We start from the raw sequence: 17,989 nt of genomic DNA, 5'->3' as shown, positions 1-17,989 counted from the left end.
GGCCCACGAAGCGGGTTCGGCTGAGGTTCTAACCCATGCGATATGGGGCCTGGACTATGAGATAAAGGGATTAATTCGTCATACTCTAACAGTTCGAGCTTTTAGAGCAAGTGGTTAATTGTCCTGCATCAACTTTGTTGACATTAACAGAACTTGAACGGTCGATATTTATCAATCACTAGACAACTAAAACGAAACATTCTCTCTGTTATATGATGCATTGATTATAGCTATGATTCTGGAGGCCAAAGAACTCAGTTGAAAGATCGGTCCACTTCATTATGTCTCGATTAAGCAGATATTGGGAACAATTTCTTCTATTTGCATGCATGGGGGGGAAATTTTGCAAGGAGTTTGTAACTCTTGACTAAGATGTGAAGCCTTGATTGTGTCAAACTTCCACCTCATATTTAAGGGACATGCCCTGAAAATGAATAAGGGTTCTGAATCTCAGTATTGTGAGGAAAGTTAAAATGGAACTGGTATCTTTACAAAACCGGAGTGTACCAAATGTATAGCGAGAAAACTAATTTAGAGATCTTGTTCACTCCTTAGAGAAGGGTATTCCTATCCAAAATGATCTTCTAATTTTATTTTTACATGTGTCATTACATAAGATGTTTAATAGGCAATGATCCCATCCAATAGTTGATGGTGACAGGATGCATAGTTGCATGCTTAGTTCTTTTACTAGCAGATAACGATTGAAAATCAGAGATTTCAAATGCCTGGCCTATTGACTATTTCGGTGGATATAAGGTTTTTCTTGCAAACATGTGGAGCCATTGCAATTTGCAACTTTCAACAACTGTTGTACAAACATGAACACTTGGGCAAGGCAATCTGCCAACTCAATATACATAAATTGGTGGAAAAAATTATGGCACATGGTGACTGCTTTTATTTCAAGATTTTGACTTACTTCCAGTTCTGAATATGACATAGCGTTTGCACTTTGACCCACTTCACACCTGACCAAATGGAAATAGCCACCGGCTGCTTCAATAATGTCCAAAGCCTCATTTATCAGAAACTGATCGAACAAATGACCACTTAGAGATACCTATCAATTTCGGATACAAGCATCAATGTTAACAGGGAAAGAACCTGGAAACTACTGGAAAATGAAATGAATGAGTTATTCATGAACCCACACGATAGGCATATATAGAGCTAATATTACATTATTCACAAAAAAGAAAATTTTAATCCTAGCTTTGGTATAAAGAAAACAAGAATCCATGAGATGGATCAAAATCCAAAGCTCTTACCAATGTAGTGTATTTCTTCTTGTTTGAGGGACTGCTAGCAGGATTTGGTGATGAATCACTGCAGATGGTGGAAAAGAGAAGTTTATACTTGTTACATACTGATGCACATACGGCAACACTAATCCACCATATCAATTCACTGCATTCTGTTATTGTTATAAAGATGGCCACTTGGTTTGACATGAGAGAAAGACCTTCATCTAATTTTTTCTATCTAATTAGCTTCATTCATTAGGATCTAAAGATAGAAGTAAAAACACTTAAAAAGGGATAAAGTGGATGAAACAAACAATTACGATCAAATCAGAATTAGGAAAACCCAATCTTGTTTAGTTTCTTTGAAGTAAAACATGAAACCATCATGTTTACATGGTTCGCAAAGGTAGTTATGTTACTCAAAGTATCAGTGCTGGAGTTGCTTGAACTCCCTGAACACAGGTGCCTGGGTATCTTATTATCATAATAGTACTCTTTATTTCTAAAATGTATTTTAACATATTTTTAATAATTTTAATGTAAAATATTTGGTTATGGAAGATCTATATCCAAAACAGAGACCATACCATCCATTCTGTGTCATATCTAACACATGTACAATGAGGGATCTGAAGGATCCATGTATCATGGACTGCAACCCAAGAATTTCTCCTTTAGAACCTCTAATATTTAAAAATATATATATTTTTTGATCGAAGCAGAGCAAAAAAACAGTGGCTGGGTGGGCACTACATTTGAAGCATGTAAAACAATAACAAAACCAAATTATCTAGGAAATTGTGGGCTAGAATTTATAGGAATAGAATGAGAGGTTGAAGACTCGAAAGATAATTTTTGTGATTCAATTGACTATTGTTTATCTACAAAGAAAAATTGCTCTCTCTATGGCTGGCATCTAATGAAATCTTTAACATGCAAAAGAACAAGAAGAAAAGAATGAGTTTTAGAACCTTACGTTGAATCAGAATTTCTCATACGAGGGATATATTCGTACAAGGAAGTAAGTGCTCCTTCATGAGCTATGCAAGCTCTTCTTAAGTGGGATGGTAATTCTGAAATGTCTTTTGTAGAAGCCAAGCTGCCAATAAATTGGGAAAGGATATCTCCAAAATGTTGGGAAGCCTTCCCACAGTAAAGAAAGAGTCAGGTGTCTAAACGAAACCATGCTCACAAAATGGCAAAGAATTTAACAGCAAGAAATGTTACCTCTCTTGCAAACTCTGTTGGGAGAATATCAACTGCTAGACATATTACACCATCACCCTCCATGTCATCATGGTATGAATCAGTGAAAGGGTTGTATCTAAAAACCATAATCAACCATTTAATAACATTGAAATATGCTCCAAAAGAATATTGCAATGAGAACAATCATAGTTTGACTCCTCAAGGGATCTTAAAGGCCCGAGCCAGTGAACATAAAAAGGCATATAAAATTTTACATCATAAATATTGGGGATAATGTCTAGAACTAACATAATAGCATACGGATATAATATAACTCACAAAACACTCCAACTGTCACTTTGAGTTACTCTAATTTAACTGCCTCAAATAATTTCCTAATTCTTCTTAGGCATCCAGATTCACGGCATGTATTTTTCCCATATCATCTCCAACTAATGATAGTTTAGTTAAAGTGTTAGTGATCCCAAATCATGGTACTTGAGCAAGTCTCCAGTTGGTTTATATGCATGCAGATTATCTCGATACAGTACTGAAGTGAGGATCGTCATCATCATAGCCCTTTCCCAGCCATAGTGACAAATCTCATTCTGGGAAATTTCTCGGGAGATTTTTATATTTTGATGTTTTCCTTGGGATAGTAGCAGGAAAAATCTCACTAAGAATAAAATTTAAAAGTACTTAATATAAATAGATAAATTATTTACAATTTAAAAAATAATTACATAATTAATTATTTAAAGTTTAAATAATTTTTATATTAATATCAGGATAATTTCGCGAAAAAATAAAAATAAAAACTGCAGATATTTTGAAAATCTTGTGACATTATCGTGATAATATCACTCTTTATTTCTCGCTAAAATATCATGAGATTTTCAAAATGACAGCAATATTTGTCACACTCGTCAATGCTATTTGCGGCCAGCTCTCATGCTTTCTTAGCAAAAGTTTGATGACCGGCTGTCCAACTGACATCAACCCTCCTTTACCTGGCTTAGTGACTGGTTGGAGCAATCACTAAGAGGTAGGGTTGACATTAATTAGCTAGGTATCAAGTTCAATTTCACAGGCTTCTTCAGACACCTTCTGAGAACCTTAAACTTCTCTTACATTATATGTTCTTGAGGTGGCCCATCCTTCAGACATCGAGGGACATCGTTATGCTTCGTTCTTATAGTGACCAAGCTCCCATTGAGTGTTACAATACAACAATAAAACTAGACAGCAAAATGTTGATTCAAAATTAAGAAGATAGTTTGCTGATATAATTAATGGATTCACATAAATGACATGCTGCCACCTTAATAGAGATCATAGACTCTTTCTTTTCCCTTATTTTGTGAAAACACTGAGATACTGATCTAAATCGTGAAACTTTAACAATATAACAAAGTTCTTGTGTATCATGCTCTTAGTATGGTTGACTTCCTGCATGCAAAGCTAGGGCCTAACTTTTATCCACCAGCATTCCCATTCCACAACATAGATTTCTGGCCGGATATCATGTCAAAAAAGTTGAGTCCGAATAAATGAATTCTTCCAATTGATCTTTTGGAAAAAAAAAACATCTGGAAAGCATCTCATGAAGTGACATAGAACATCCGAGGTCTGTGATGGAATTAAAAGGAAAAATTTTATAACATCAAATAGTCACTTGCTAGTGAATCATATGGCCAAATATAATAATAGACTGTTCACAAATTTCTAGGAAATAAAACTACAAGCAGCATGTTCCGATTCAAAAAACGGAGAAACATGTTAGAGAACGAGGCAGGATATTGAATTTCTCTTTTCTTTCCTTTTCTTTTTACCATGAAACACTGGAATAATACCTGAAGAAAGGCCTCTCCAATGAAGTGGTCTGGTTAATAAATTCTATTGAACCTCCAATGTCACAAGTTATATCAGAAATTCCAACTAGTGGGCTACCTTTCCTCTTTAGTTCTTGCAACTGCTTGGTAGTAAGCAACCGAGGAAACCTTTTCTCCCAATACATGCAATTAACTGCCACAGCCAAAACCAAGTATTATATATGTATAAACAGAAGTTCCGGGCAAATTGGATTGGGAAGGAATAATGGAAGTCATGAGAGGTAACAGGCTGTTACAGTCCTAAAAGTCTAATCCTAGAGAAATTTGATTAAAATAACCAGAAACATAATAGAAGCTTTAAAAAAAATTGCAGAAGGGAATTGGGAAACCAGCTACAGATCCTCAAAAAGGAATGAAGGCTTCCAGTAATCTGTCAACATACCCAAGAAGATGTATAGTCAATTGATGCAATACAAAGCTAGTATCTGGGGAGTAAATTCCATGTTAAAGAAACCAGCCACACACCATCCTATAGTTGCACAAAGTGTGAAGCGGAGAGGCAACAAATTTGGGCACGGTAATGAACATAAAGTGGTTTTAAATCATTGAAATGAGCATGTAAATTAGGAACTGGCATGTTCTGTAAAGCCATCAGCCATCTCACTTAGTAACTACAGTCTTAATTAACTTAAACTGACTACATAGAGCTGCATTTGTAGTCTCAATTAACAAAGGGACAACAAGCATAGAACTAAAAGAATTGACAAATATTCATAAATAAGATCTATCACATACCTATTACAGATGCATATGGTGCTATCCTTTCATGGAAAATAGGAATGTAGTGTTCTGGATGTGTGTAATAATCAATCTGCAAATGAGTAGGCAAAACAAGTTTTTATTATTACACCCCATTAGGAAAATCTGATGATTCTTAGTAACTCCAAACAAGCAACTAGTAAACTCCCCCACCCCCCGCTGCTTATAAGTTTCAAGTGGAAAATGGAAATGGACTTCATCTAGAAATATAATGTAAAACAAAGACCAATACTACCCTTGTAAAAGGGAATTAAATGGTGGTGAATGAATCATTTTAAGTAATAGCATGAACTCAAAAGAAAAATGAGATGAAATACTTTGTCAAATCTTTTTGAAGGATCCTTGGGTGAAACCATGTCTTGACAACTGACAACGCAACCATATACGTGGAAGACTCTCCTTGATGTTTGTGATGGGTGACTAACATCTCCAGCCTACATTAAAAATAAATCCTGTCAAACTTCCATGAGCAGAATTACAATACATTTAGCTGAATAGGTTGTCACAAAAGCAACTAGCTAAACATTGAAAAATGAAGGGAGAATATACATCTTTCTATCAGATATGGGCTGTTCTATGGCCCATCTATAACCCATCTATGTTTAGGACATAATGATTATTTTTGCTTTTGTTACTAATGGCATTATTCTAATTATTAAAAACCATATTTTGTGTGTGTGTGTTGCTTCTCCTTTTCTCTTCTTCCTTCCATTCTTTCTCTTCTTCTTTTTTTCTTCTCCTCTCTTTTATCAAGCATGCCACATGATATCAGAGTGAAATCAATTCAGGCATTAATTTCTTCTGTCAACTTCCTCGTTCCCCCTTCTTTTCCCTCTTCTATTTACTTGGGGTGAATTTTTAAACTTGTTAGGGGCTGATCGAGATGAAGTTGCTTCCAACCACCATATGGTGGGTCGTATAGTCATGATCATGAATGCATGTGAGGCCCACTTTCTTATAACACCATTGGGATAGACAAAAGTGGGCCATCATGCGTATGTGGTCAGATTTTCACATTTAGTCGGATCTGAGATCTAAAGTGTGTGTGAAAGTTACATATGGCAAGGATTAGAGAATAAGTGTATGCGTGAAGTTTTTAGTTCAAGCGGTGTTATCAAGTGATCACGTTCGTTGATATACATGATTTTTTACAATACATGTTAGGTAAGTTAACCATTTTTCCCCCGTGTATTTGGTTTCACCTACATCAATGGATGTCAAGAATGAAGCCAAGATCCATCTTATTCAAAGTTCGATCCTGTCTGAGCTCAAATCCTTTAAGGTAGTGAGATCTCATCCATCATTGAGACATTCACTTGCGCTCAACTTGTGGTTAGTGTACAAAGCTCGCCTTCATCAAATCATTCTGCATTTGTTTCCGCATCCAATAAAATAAAGGAGACGGGAACTCATGGTGATAGCCATGGTCATTGTGGTCGTTTTGGTGGTAGAGATTCAAGAAGATGTCGCTTTAGAGGTAAAAATAATTGGGAAGGCAGTGGTAGAAATTTTAGTAGTGGCCACAGTCGTGGTCATCGTGATCGGCAGTGGACTCATTGTGGTCTTAGTAACCAAACAATTGATTCGTGTTGGGACCTTGTTTAGTGGTTTATCTCCTTCATTTTGACAATTTTCATTTCTTTTTCTTTCTTTTTTTTCTTTTTGTTGTTGTTGTTGTTGTTGTTGTTTGTGTTTATTCCTCTCCTCTTTTTTTTCAGGAGACTTTGAGTTGTGATGGGTGGAAACAAACTATGGAAGAAGAGATTATTGCACTCTATAAAAACCAAACTTCAATATTAGTTGAATTACCTGCTGGAAATCATACAGTTGGGTGCAAATGAGTGTATATGATAAAATATAATCCTGGTGGTTGGATCGCTTAAAAGCCTAGTTAGTTACCAAAGCTTCACATGTGTTCGCAGACTCTTAGAGTCAACTATTCGGAGACCTCACATGTGACAAAGCTTCACTCGGTATGTGTGGTTGTTTCTATTGCTACAAATTTGGTTTGGTCACTATATTAACTTGATGTAAAGAATGCTTTTCTTCATGGAGATCTGGTTGAAGAAGTTTAAATGGAGCAAACACCTAGGTTTGTTGCTTAGATAGGAGTCAAATAAGGTATGTCATCTTAACAAATCATGAAATCAATTTATAAGTTGAGATAATCTCAAAGATCTTAGTTTAACAAGTTCAGTAAGGTGGTGGTCGAATTTGGGATGAATTGTAGCTAGGCCGACCACTCTATTTTTTATGGCAAAGTGAGGCAAGCACTATTGTGATAGTTGTATATGTAGATGACATCACATGATAGGCAATGACAGTATAGGTATTGACAAGTACAATGGTATTTCTATATGAAGGATAGAAACTCCCATGAATATAAATAAAAACTTAGTGTGGAATCAGGGTGAATTAATTGATGATCCAGGGAAATATCGTCTACTTATTGGAAAATGATCTATCATCTATTTAACAATTACCCAACCTAGTATTACATATCATTTTCAATATGTTTAGTCAATTTATGCAGGCTCCCTGGGTCCCTCATATGGAGGCCATGCTTCGTATCCTCGGGTATTTAAAGGGAGCTCATGGTTGTGGTATCCCCTAGAAGTGGAATAGTCATCTTCGAGTGGAAAGATATTCTAATGCAAATTAGATTGGTTCTCCATCAGATAAGCTATTTACATTTGGCTATTGTACTTTTGTAGATGACAACCTTGTTACTTGCAAGAGTAAGAGGCAAAGTGTTGTGGCTCGTTCAAGTGTTGACTTCAAATACAGGGTAATGGCCCATGCAACATATGAAGTCATTTGGCTAAAGATATTAATGTGCATACTTTGGTTTGTAGATGACAACCTTGTTACTTGGAAGAGTAAGAGGCAAAGTGTTGTGGCTCGTTCAAGTGTTGAGTTCAAATACAAGGTAATGGCCCATGCAACATATGAACTCATTTGGCTAAAGATATTAATGTGCATGCTTAGGTTTATAGTTGAGGTCCCCATGAGGTTGTATTGTGATAATCAAGCAGCCTCTCATATTGCTACCAACCTTGCCTATCATGAGTGGACCAAGCACATTGAAGTTGACTACCACTTCATCCAAGAGAAAGTTGCTAACAAGGAAATTTGCATATTATTCGTTAAGTCCAGGATCAACTGGAAGATATGTTCAAGAAAGCTCTTCGTTGTACTCAACTAGGTTGTCTCTTTGTCAAGTTGTCATTTATGATATACATGTTCCAACTTGAAGGGAGGGGGGGGGGGTGTTCTTTTCTCCTCTTTTCTTCTTCTCTTCCCCTTTCATCAATCATGCCACATTCAATTAGAATTTACAAATCAATTAATCAGATGAGAAAAGAAATAAAACATGCATTATGAAGATGGAAACTTTCTTTAATTATGCCCACAATAACTACAAATAGGAAAGCAGCGCTGAGAGAGAAATTTGCAGCTTAAAGAAAACCCTTGGGCGTTTAAAAGGGTTCTTCATTCCATTTGTATCTTTGCTCTTTTGATAAATTCCTCCCCCCACTCTGGAATCTGTCTGAATTTTTTTTTCATGTTGGAATCATTTGGGGATTGAGGATAAACAAGACCACAAGAGGAATGGATGAAGCACGAAAATGTAGGAGTATAGAAAAAATATTTAAATTTTAACATCTGCAAGTAGTTTAATATGATGAATTAGGTCTTATTTAAATAGATAATCATATATGGTTTCTTCTGCTTCAAAACTAGAACTATAGTGTATAAATTAGTGTACAAGTTCCAAATACTTCCACAAAATACTAGAAATGTATAAATTAAAAAAATGATAGTATCAAACACTTGAATGTCAAATTTATGATCTGGGGTCATTGGCTGATTGGGGATCAATAAAGGATCCTACATTATCATGTGTTACCAACTTAGATAACCCTCTATCCAGTGCTTTAGGCATTATAGTATTGAAAATTGGAAAAGAAAAGGAAGGATCACTAAAATGGAAATAAGCTAATTATTACCATTCCAAAGAGTTTTGGGAGATTGCTGGGATCCACAAAGGTATGAGGTAAGAGCTTAAATATCTCTTGTGCGCCTTGAGAAACTACCGGAAAAATAAAAGACAGAGAAAGCTATATTGAGATAAATGAGAAAAAATGTAATTTTTTCAAACAAGTAAAACATAAGAAAACAAATATATGATAAGATGAAGCATAAATTGCATGCAGTATGCATTTTGATGCCATGTAGTTGAAAACATTGGAAAGACTTGTATCTGGATTACTTATTTACTGCCATGTTGCATAGTGCAAGTTAGCCTCTCCTAGTCATTTTCGAACAGAACTTAAATGCTCAAATGTGCGTTTTAGGTGAGATCAAGCATAGTAGCCGTTCATATCAGTTTAATATCTGATAGTGGTCCATCAGGCCACATAATATTAGAATAACTTACTGTGGGGGATGGCCCATCACAGTAGCTTGCTGCTAGGGCCACCGCATGTGGCCCATGCTTTCCACTACTGCAAGGGCCTGGTGCGCTCCTAAAAGATAATTACTCAAAACCTATCTTCAGAATGGAATAAGTAACAAAAGAAATGTAGTTTCAACAGTCTTGGGATACCATTTCCAGAGCCAGTGAATACAAAAACTAGTGGAGAAATTCCAGATGGCAGCCCCAATGTGGCTATCTCTTCACCCACAGAAATCACAGCAGCCTTCGCAGCAGCCAAAGAACAATACATATAAGATGCTCCCAATGAGAGGAAAGGAGTTGAATATCCAAGATTCAAATATCCTGAAATTAAATAGATAAAAGTCAAACCATAGACAATCTTGTAGTAAAACAACAACATCCTCAATGTGGACACAAAAAGGGGTTGGCAGATGTTGAAAGCAGTGGCTAGGAATAGCAAAATAAAGTAGCTTGCAATCACTCTGTCTGACATTGCCTAAGACGGTACCAAAAGGAAAAAGCTTTTCATGTTTTATTTCCAAAAACCTGGCAGTTCTCCAATAAAATCAAAATGATAGTTAATTTCAAACTCAGAAAGTTGAGAAAAAGGTCAGATCATTCAGGTCAATTATATATTATATCTCGTGCCTTTTTGAGATATATGTGACTCCACTTTGGAAAGAACTCTAAACATCATGCTATTCTATAATAAAACCAAAAAACAGCTGAATTCAGCCTTGAGAAGGCAGTTTAGTACATATAGCTGATACCTAAGTCCGTAGAGATCAATGAAACCAGTAGTTTTCTGGCAAGATTGGTAAAAGTAAAACAGAAAAGTTTCAGAAGTGAGAGGCAATGGTCATACTTGTTCCTAGTGCACGTAAGAAGTCTATCAGACCAGCTCTACCAGCATACTTCCCAAAAGCAAGCATCCTCTTCCCATTGTCTCCAACAATAAGCTCATAGTCATATAATGAAACCCGTTCAGAAAGAACCTGCAAGTCAAAGAAAATCATTAGAAAAAATCCACATTTCAATGAAGAATGAATGAAGTGTAGGCAAGTTTTCAGGGAGTTTACCTTATCCAACAATGGCATGTTCTCTCTCTGTGCCTTATGGGTATGGGAGAAAAAGGCATACGCCCTATCAGGAAGAATCATCTCCAACTGCATGGGAATCAAATGACCATCTCAAACTTCCCCAAGTGCTAGAAGATTTGGAGAAAAAATAGATGCATAATATAATATATTTTTATTTCTAAGGCTGCATTTGGATGTACAACCGAACGGAATTCCAAACATTCAGTTCAATCAAAATGAAATGATCAGATTGTAAATACATTTCTGAATATTGATAATGAGGAAGCGATTTTCAAATTGCAGTTATGCTCCTATCAAGTCCAACATGAAAGTAGGTAATGGCAATTTGGACTCTTTCTCTCAGTAGTCAATATGAATACAAAGGAACATAACTACTATTTTTATTTTTTTATTTTTTTCATTTCAACTTCATTGAACTAATTATTGCAGTTCACTTCAGCATGTGTCCCAATGCAACCCAGGGCACAAATCTTAGCACCTTTGGTTGTTTAACCCCCAAGATTAGACCACATTCTGAAAGGTCATCTGATACTTCACAACCAACATCCTCATACAGAGCATCATGATGAATGCGCTTCGTGGATGGCTGAACAATTATGCGGTCCACTCTGCTTTTATCCTTGCCGCTACGTAGAAGGCGTGCGCAATGTGATGGGCTCAAAGGAGCTCTCCTCTCCCACACATTTGACGACTCGGAAAGGATTCCAACAACTCCATTGCCCAACATACTGCCAGAGACCTGTTAATTGAGGACCCCAAAGGTCAGAATAGGATTAAAAAACACACCCAATTGAATCATTTGATGATGGGATATTGAATTGAGTTGCCATAATAAATTCCATAAGTGGAAATGACCAAATTACAGCTACCTCCCTCACTATCCATACGGAGGGACTAGTTTCAAAATTTCAGTTTTGTTACTCTCAAGTTGAGCTTAAAAAGAATGCTACTACTATTTGAGGGCCGTCCAGATCCTTATTGTGAACACTGAAGCAATCAATTACAATTTGATTATTTCCTCTACATTGAACTAACTATTACAATCCAATTTGGTAGTGCATAGAAACAAAACCTTACATTTCCAAAATAAGAAAAACAATGAGTTTGCTTTATAGAGCATTGCCAGACCCACACGCTTGCACAAGTCAGCTAATGCAGATGCCACCATATATGCCAGCATGGCACACATGTACAATATCCAATCTATCCATGAGAAGGTCACCACTATAGATTTCTAATCCCGAGAATCAGGTCGGTCCACTATTCAGGCATACCACAATTAACTGAACGAATGTGTGGTTGTGAAAGATTGCCCAAAGTGTTATAACCCGTCTAGTTACTTCTAATATCATGGTATACCTACTGAGTCGAACACAAGATGGATGACTTGGATATTTCACAGCATGCCATGCTGGCGCATGTGGCTGCGTGTGCATTAGCTGACCTGTACATTCATGTCGGCTTAGCAAACCTCTGCTTTGTATATGAGTTTTCAAAGTTTTTCCAAACCTTAAGAGAAGAATCTTTTTACAGCTGTGCAGATAATTTGAAGAGAAGCTCAAACGAGCCAAGTAGGTTCAACTAAAATTAATGGAAGTAGTTCCACAGTAGAGCTTATACAATATTAGCTCTGATCACGAAGGTATCTACATATAATTTAATATGATAACTAATGCAGCTAGATCAAGGAAGAAACTATATGCAATGAAGTTCAACTTACCAAATTGAAAGTTTGAATCACATAAGAGAAAAGATGCAATGATTGTGAGCAAGATCAACAGTCCTCTAGTCTGGTACTAGAGATCACCATTCTCCCCTCAATACGCTACCATAGAGAAACAAGAGAACTTGCTCAAAGAAAATATCATTCAACCATCTTATTCACTCAATCAATCGACAATGTTGTTTTCTACCCGTTTTATAACCGTTAGAACTCAAATCCTTTAAATAGAGTATTTGGTATTTGGGAAAATTGATGGGTTTTTTGTGCAAATAGAGCCTAGGTGATTCCCCACTCTTAATCCCTCTTCTAAACTTTATACCAAAGAGGTTCATGCCAATAGTCTTGTGATTAATCACTCTAATGAGCATTCCAAGCTCCATGATGAGGATATGGATGAAACCTACCCTTTATCGAGATTAGACACTAAGCCTATAGGTATATCTTTATATAAATCTTCTAGAATACCCATCTAGGTGAATCCTTATTGAAAAACAATTATCCCATAGTTATAGGTTATTCAACCATCCTCTCACCACCTTGGTCACCTCATAGGTACATCAAATGCAAGGTGTTTGATCGTGGAGCTGAACCATTCGATTTCAACGACTATGGGAGCAAATGAGAAGTTGATTCAAACACAGGAAAGCATTGAAGAATCATCTCAACTCTCAAGAAGGCGCAACAACATGCTCAATCCGACAAGCAAGTTGTCTTTTTAGAGTCCATACACTCCTTCCTTGAGTAAGATTGAGTGTAGAGTTTGTGACCCAAACTCGAATAGGTTTTTGTGTAGGACCCAATTCACCGGACACGAGTGCATATATGTTAGTCTCCGTGGGAGCCTCTGGCAGGAGTAAACATAGGGTCTTGGATTAGAATCGCATTCACCGGATATGGGTGTGTATATGTTAGTCTCCATATGGAGCCTCCAACAGGAGTGTACGTAGGTCCTTGGATTAGGACCGTAGTAGTTGTTGGTTAGCTGATAGAAAACCAAGTAAATCTCAACCACCGACACAGGAGAAACGTGTTCCTCTGACCCGGGAGTGTATGTGCGTTTAGTCCGTATGTAGGGTTGTAAAGGTTATAGGTGAATTTGATTTAAAACTTCTGATAGTGAAATCCGGTACACTCGAGGAGAGTACGTCTGCTAGAAGTGGAGTAGGCAAGTAGCTAAATCACTATATATGCTTGTGTTTGGGATTGTTATTTGTGTACATTTCTATTTATGTTTGAGAGCCTATCTTGTTGAATTATATGAATGCATGATTATATGTATGCTAAGTGTTGAATTGTTTGCACATCTCACACACAAGTTCACTATCCTTTCTGTAGATTAGTTGCTTACGTTGTTGCATCTATTATATTTTATATGATTGCACCCACTTTGGCTTGGAAGCCTAAGTGTTATTTACTTTATTGATTTGAATTGGTAAATTAGTTAATTAAGTAAAGAATCTTTAAGTAGTCCTATTCAAACCCCCCCGAAGGGCAGGACTTAGCTGTAATTCTAAGCTTTTGTGTGTCGTGATAGATAATCCACGCAATCTCAACGTCATCGAACATCTATATGCCCTTGTCAAGGGATTGGAAGTCAAATCCCGGGATTGGCCTGGCGTGCCAAGCAGAGTCGGTTATCTGATCCCAATCCCATGTATCTCAAGACAATCCGCCCTGGGACGTGTTTGGTGTGAGGGATTAGAAGGGATGAGAAGGTTTAATACAGGGATTGGCCGGGCGCGCCAAACAGACTGGATATAGCAATCCAGGGATATATCAATCCCATGGATCTCCAGGCAATCCACTGACAACCCCATCATTACCTAGAAATCTCTTTAAGTAGTCCTATTCAAACCCCCCCGAAGGGCAGGACTTAGCTGTAATTCTAAGCTTTTGTGTGTCGTGATAGATAATCCACGCAATCTCAACGTCATCGAACATCTATATGCCCTTGTAAATTTCGTTACTGAGCGTGATCTTCCATTTGACTTCCTCGTGTATCTTCTTAAAATGATGTGCAAAGGCTTCAACATTCTAGCTCAATCAAGTCACAATAGGAAGTGGGACTAAATTGATAAGCTGTCAAGATCGCATACCAATTGTAATTTTGAAAGGAGAAAGTCACGGATTGCAGTTCACAAAACTGATTTAGAGTAACTTAGCTTATGGTAGCACAATGTCCTATGAACTGATGCAGTGGTATAAGAAATTTGATTATTTTATGGTGAGTCAAATGTTTACCAGGAGTGAGTATGATCATTGTGTCTATTACAAGACACTGAATGATGGGAAGTTCATTATCTTAGTATTGTATGTTGATGACATGCTTATCGCCAGTCATAGTATGTCTGAGATCGACATACTAAAGACTCAGTTATCAGGGACATTCGAGATTAAATATATGGGGGTTGTAAAGAGGGTTCTCAGCATTGGACATACACAGACACAAGAAGAGGAGCAGGCTATGGTTATCTCAATCCGAATACCTTGAGAAGGCATTGATGAAGTATGGGATAGACAAGACAAAACCAGTCAGCTTTCCCCATGCGGCTCATTTTAAGCTATCTTTTGAGCAGTGTCCTAAAACAGATGAAGCAAAGCAAGTTATGTCTCGTGTATCTTATTCAAGCGTAGTTGGTAGCTTGATGTATGCCATGATCGGTACAAGACTGAATATTTCACATGTGGTGGGTGTTGTTATCAGATACATGTCTAAACCTCGGCAAGCAACACTTGGAGGCAGTGAAGTGGCTACTTCGATATATTCGAGGTATGTAGGAATACGTCTTATCATTTGAAAAATCAGGGAACAAGTTAGTAGCCTATGTGGATTCAGATTACGTGGGTAGTGTGGACAATAGAAGATTGACTTCCGGTTACTCGTTTGTGCTAGCGGGTGGAGCGATCAGTTGGATGTCAAAGCTTCAGTCTGTGGTGGCTCTTTTCATGACCGAAGCTAAGTATATGGCGGTAACAAAAGTATTCAAGGAAGGTATTTGGTTAAGGGGGATGATAAATCAGTTAAGGGCTTCAGTAGGAGGTTGTGCCAATTAATTGTGATAGCAAAAGTGCAGTCAATTTAGCTAAGAATTCTGTTTATCACTCACATACTAAACATATTGATGTGCTTCATCATTTTAACGACATGTGCTTGAGGAATGAGGCATGACTCTAGAGAAGATTCACACAAGTGTGAATCCGGCTGATATGCATACTAAGGTGGTTCTAACAGAGAAGTTCAAGTTTTGTGCAACTTCTTTGGGCTTGGTGAAAGCGTAAATGGAAGGCGGAGTGTGCACGAGAAGCGATGGTGGAGCTATGATGGAAGGCGGAATTAAAGATGGTGATTGATAAAGAGCTATGATGAATGAAGATTAAAGACATGGTAGAGATTGTTGTTCATGTCTTAAATCTATCAATAACAGGGTCAGTCAATGCCATCGACAGACCACTCGATGCCATTGAGCAAATGTCGATGCCATCGATAGACCACTCGATGCCATCGAGCAGATGTCGATGCCATCAACAAGTGTTTGCTACTCAAATTTGAAGAATCCATGTTGATTACTAGAACATTTTAGTGTTTGCTACTCGATGTCATCGAAGTAAGTTCGATGTCATCGACAGATCCTCGATGGGTTGTCGATGCCATCGAAGGTCCCATTGAAGATGTGCACAAAATTGAGTAAGTGCGAGATTTATTTCCTATTTTGGTTGTGACAGTATATATATCGGGTGTAATTGGGATTTGGGAGAAAGAGAGGTGTATTAGGGCTTTTAAAATCGTTCTTAAGGGTTCAAGGGCATAGCTAGGGCTTCTGAAGGAGATTTGAGGCTTGTTTGAATCGGTAAGCTACTATATCTTGTCATTTTTGTTTTCATAGTACATTACTCGACGCTTTGTGCCATGGTTTTTTCCCCAAGGGTTTTTCCACGTAAAATTTCGGATTGTTCTTGTTTGGACTTGGTTGTGCGATTGCGTGTACTTTGCTTGATTCGTCTCTGAGTATTTCCACGGTTCCCCAACATATCATATTAGCCTTCTTCACATTAAGATTACCATTGAGAATTACATAAGACATCAAGATACAAAATGTGCCACCTAAGGCTTTGCAAAGTATTTGCAGGGTTCCAATTCCCATAATTGGGACCCATGCTCTGTTAATCTAGAACAATGCCTGAAAACCTTAACAGATTGGAAGATCCTTCCCACCAATCTCTTTTTTTTTTCTTTTTTTTTTCCATTGATCATGGGGCCCTTGTTGTATTCTCTTGTCAGCCATCTATTAGTAGGCTACAAACCAAAATGTTACAGTTGTCCTACAAAGGAGATTTATTTTTATTTTTATTTTTTGCTCCAATCCTTGAGAGGGATGAGGGGACACAGCAGGTGAACGGTCTGGATTACTGAGCCATGGGCCCCACTCATCAGAATTGAAAATCCATATATACTTTGCAAAGATGCAGTTGGTGCAGCTCTTATACTTCCTCCCTAATCAACGTTACTTACAAAATTCATCAAATAATATTATCAGGAGAGTACTCTGAGATTTTCAAAACCATCAGTTTTTTCTTTTATATATTTGCGATAAAATCCCAATTTTAACAAATTATTATTTCAATTTTTAAATTAATCATTTTTACTGAATTTTAATTTTTAAAATTGTTTTAAGTATTTTATTTTCAGCAAGATTTTCCCACTTATATCACAAGAAAAACTTCAAATTTTGAAAATCCCCTCTCAAATTCCGATCCTGAGAAATTGCTGAGAACGAGATTTGTCACTTTGCTAATCAAAACCATAAAGCTTATAAGATCTCCAACATCAAATATATTTAAAATAAAAAATAAAAAAATTAACCTGAACTACAATCCACCGTAAAAGACGCCGAGACAGCCAAGAAGCTGCTGTCTGCCAATTTCACATTCTCTTCAAATCTAATCCCAGAATTCCTCACAAAATACCATTCGAAACAACCTAACGACTCCAAAAACTCGAAGGGATTTTTTTTTTTTTTTTTTAAAACAATGAATGATAACAGAGATTGCATACCTTACAATTCGAAGAGACTGATTGATTTAGGAACGGAATTTCTTGAATTAAAAGAGAAGCAATTGATTGATCAAAGACCGAAATTTCTGGTATTGGAAGTGAAATATAAATGATAGGAAATTCAATATCTTAAAGTCGGATCTTGTGAAGAAGCTGCATGCAATTTGATTGTATTGTCCTCTTTATAAATTACAAAAGAGGTATCAATGCGGGCGTTCTTAGCCCGATACTAGCGTAATTATCAGATCGACGAGCCGCTGACGTGTTACGCATCCGCAAATCTCCCTGTCACTGCGCCCCTGCAAAACGAGAACGGATTGGCTACTCCCCCTGCCACGAGCCCGGTGGCTGGTGGTTGTTGTCTGTGGGCCCCTCCATGGTGTATGCGTTTCATCCATGCTGTTCATCCATTTTTACAGATCATTTTATGGCTTAGTAACAAAAATGAGAGGGATACAAATATCAGATGGACCATACCACAGGAAAACAATAGTGATTGGATATCCACCATTAAAATCCTCCTAAGGCCCACTGTATTGTTTATTTGACATCCAATATGTTGATTAGGTCATACAGACCTAGATGA

The 17,989-nt window shown here is 37.2% G+C and overlaps 1 protein-coding gene and 1 non-coding gene across 2 annotated transcripts in view; one reads left to right on the top strand and one right to left on the bottom strand.

Moving 5' to 3' along the window:
• The window catches only part of LOC131251814 (alpha-aminoadipic semialdehyde synthase), a 29,062-nt gene extending 11,442 nt beyond the window's left edge, over positions 1 to 17,620 (bottom strand). The window contains exons 1-13 of the mRNA XM_058252777.1: positions 17,404 to 17,620; positions 11,106 to 11,366; positions 10,607 to 10,693; positions 10,393 to 10,522; positions 9,696 to 9,869; positions 9,097 to 9,179; positions 5,404 to 5,520; positions 5,063 to 5,138; positions 4,289 to 4,460; positions 2,475 to 2,571; positions 2,224 to 2,390; positions 1,272 to 1,329; positions 923 to 1,063 (exon numbers count right to left, since the gene is read on the bottom strand). Of these exons, the coding sequence (XP_058108760.1) occupies positions 923 to 1,063; positions 1,272 to 1,329; positions 2,224 to 2,390; positions 2,475 to 2,571; positions 4,289 to 4,460; positions 5,063 to 5,138; positions 5,404 to 5,520; positions 9,097 to 9,179; positions 9,696 to 9,869; positions 10,393 to 10,522; positions 10,607 to 10,693; positions 11,106 to 11,354 (1,551 nt within the window). The 5' untranslated portion in view covers positions 11,355 to 11,366; positions 17,404 to 17,620. The remainder of the gene's footprint in view (positions 1 to 922; positions 1,064 to 1,271; positions 1,330 to 2,223; positions 2,391 to 2,474; positions 2,572 to 4,288; positions 4,461 to 5,062; positions 5,139 to 5,403; positions 5,521 to 9,096; positions 9,180 to 9,695; positions 9,870 to 10,392; positions 10,523 to 10,606; positions 10,694 to 11,105; positions 11,367 to 17,403) is intronic.
• On the top strand, positions 9,427 to 9,617 carry LOC131252280 (U2 spliceosomal RNA). The gene has a single exon (XR_009174313.1). It is a non-coding gene; the product is annotated as a U2 spliceosomal RNA (small nuclear RNA).
• Positions 17,621 to 17,989: the final 369 nt, after the last annotated feature.

Source organism: Magnolia sinica, chromosome 7 (genome assembly GCF_029962835.1).
Source record: "Magnolia sinica isolate HGM2019 chromosome 7, MsV1, whole genome shotgun sequence".
Classification (NCBI taxonomy): Eukaryota; Viridiplantae; Streptophyta; class Magnoliopsida; order Magnoliales; family Magnoliaceae; genus Magnolia; species Magnolia sinica.
The sequence above is the reverse complement of the archived record's forward strand: the minus strand, read 5'-3'. Positions and strand labels throughout refer to the sequence as shown.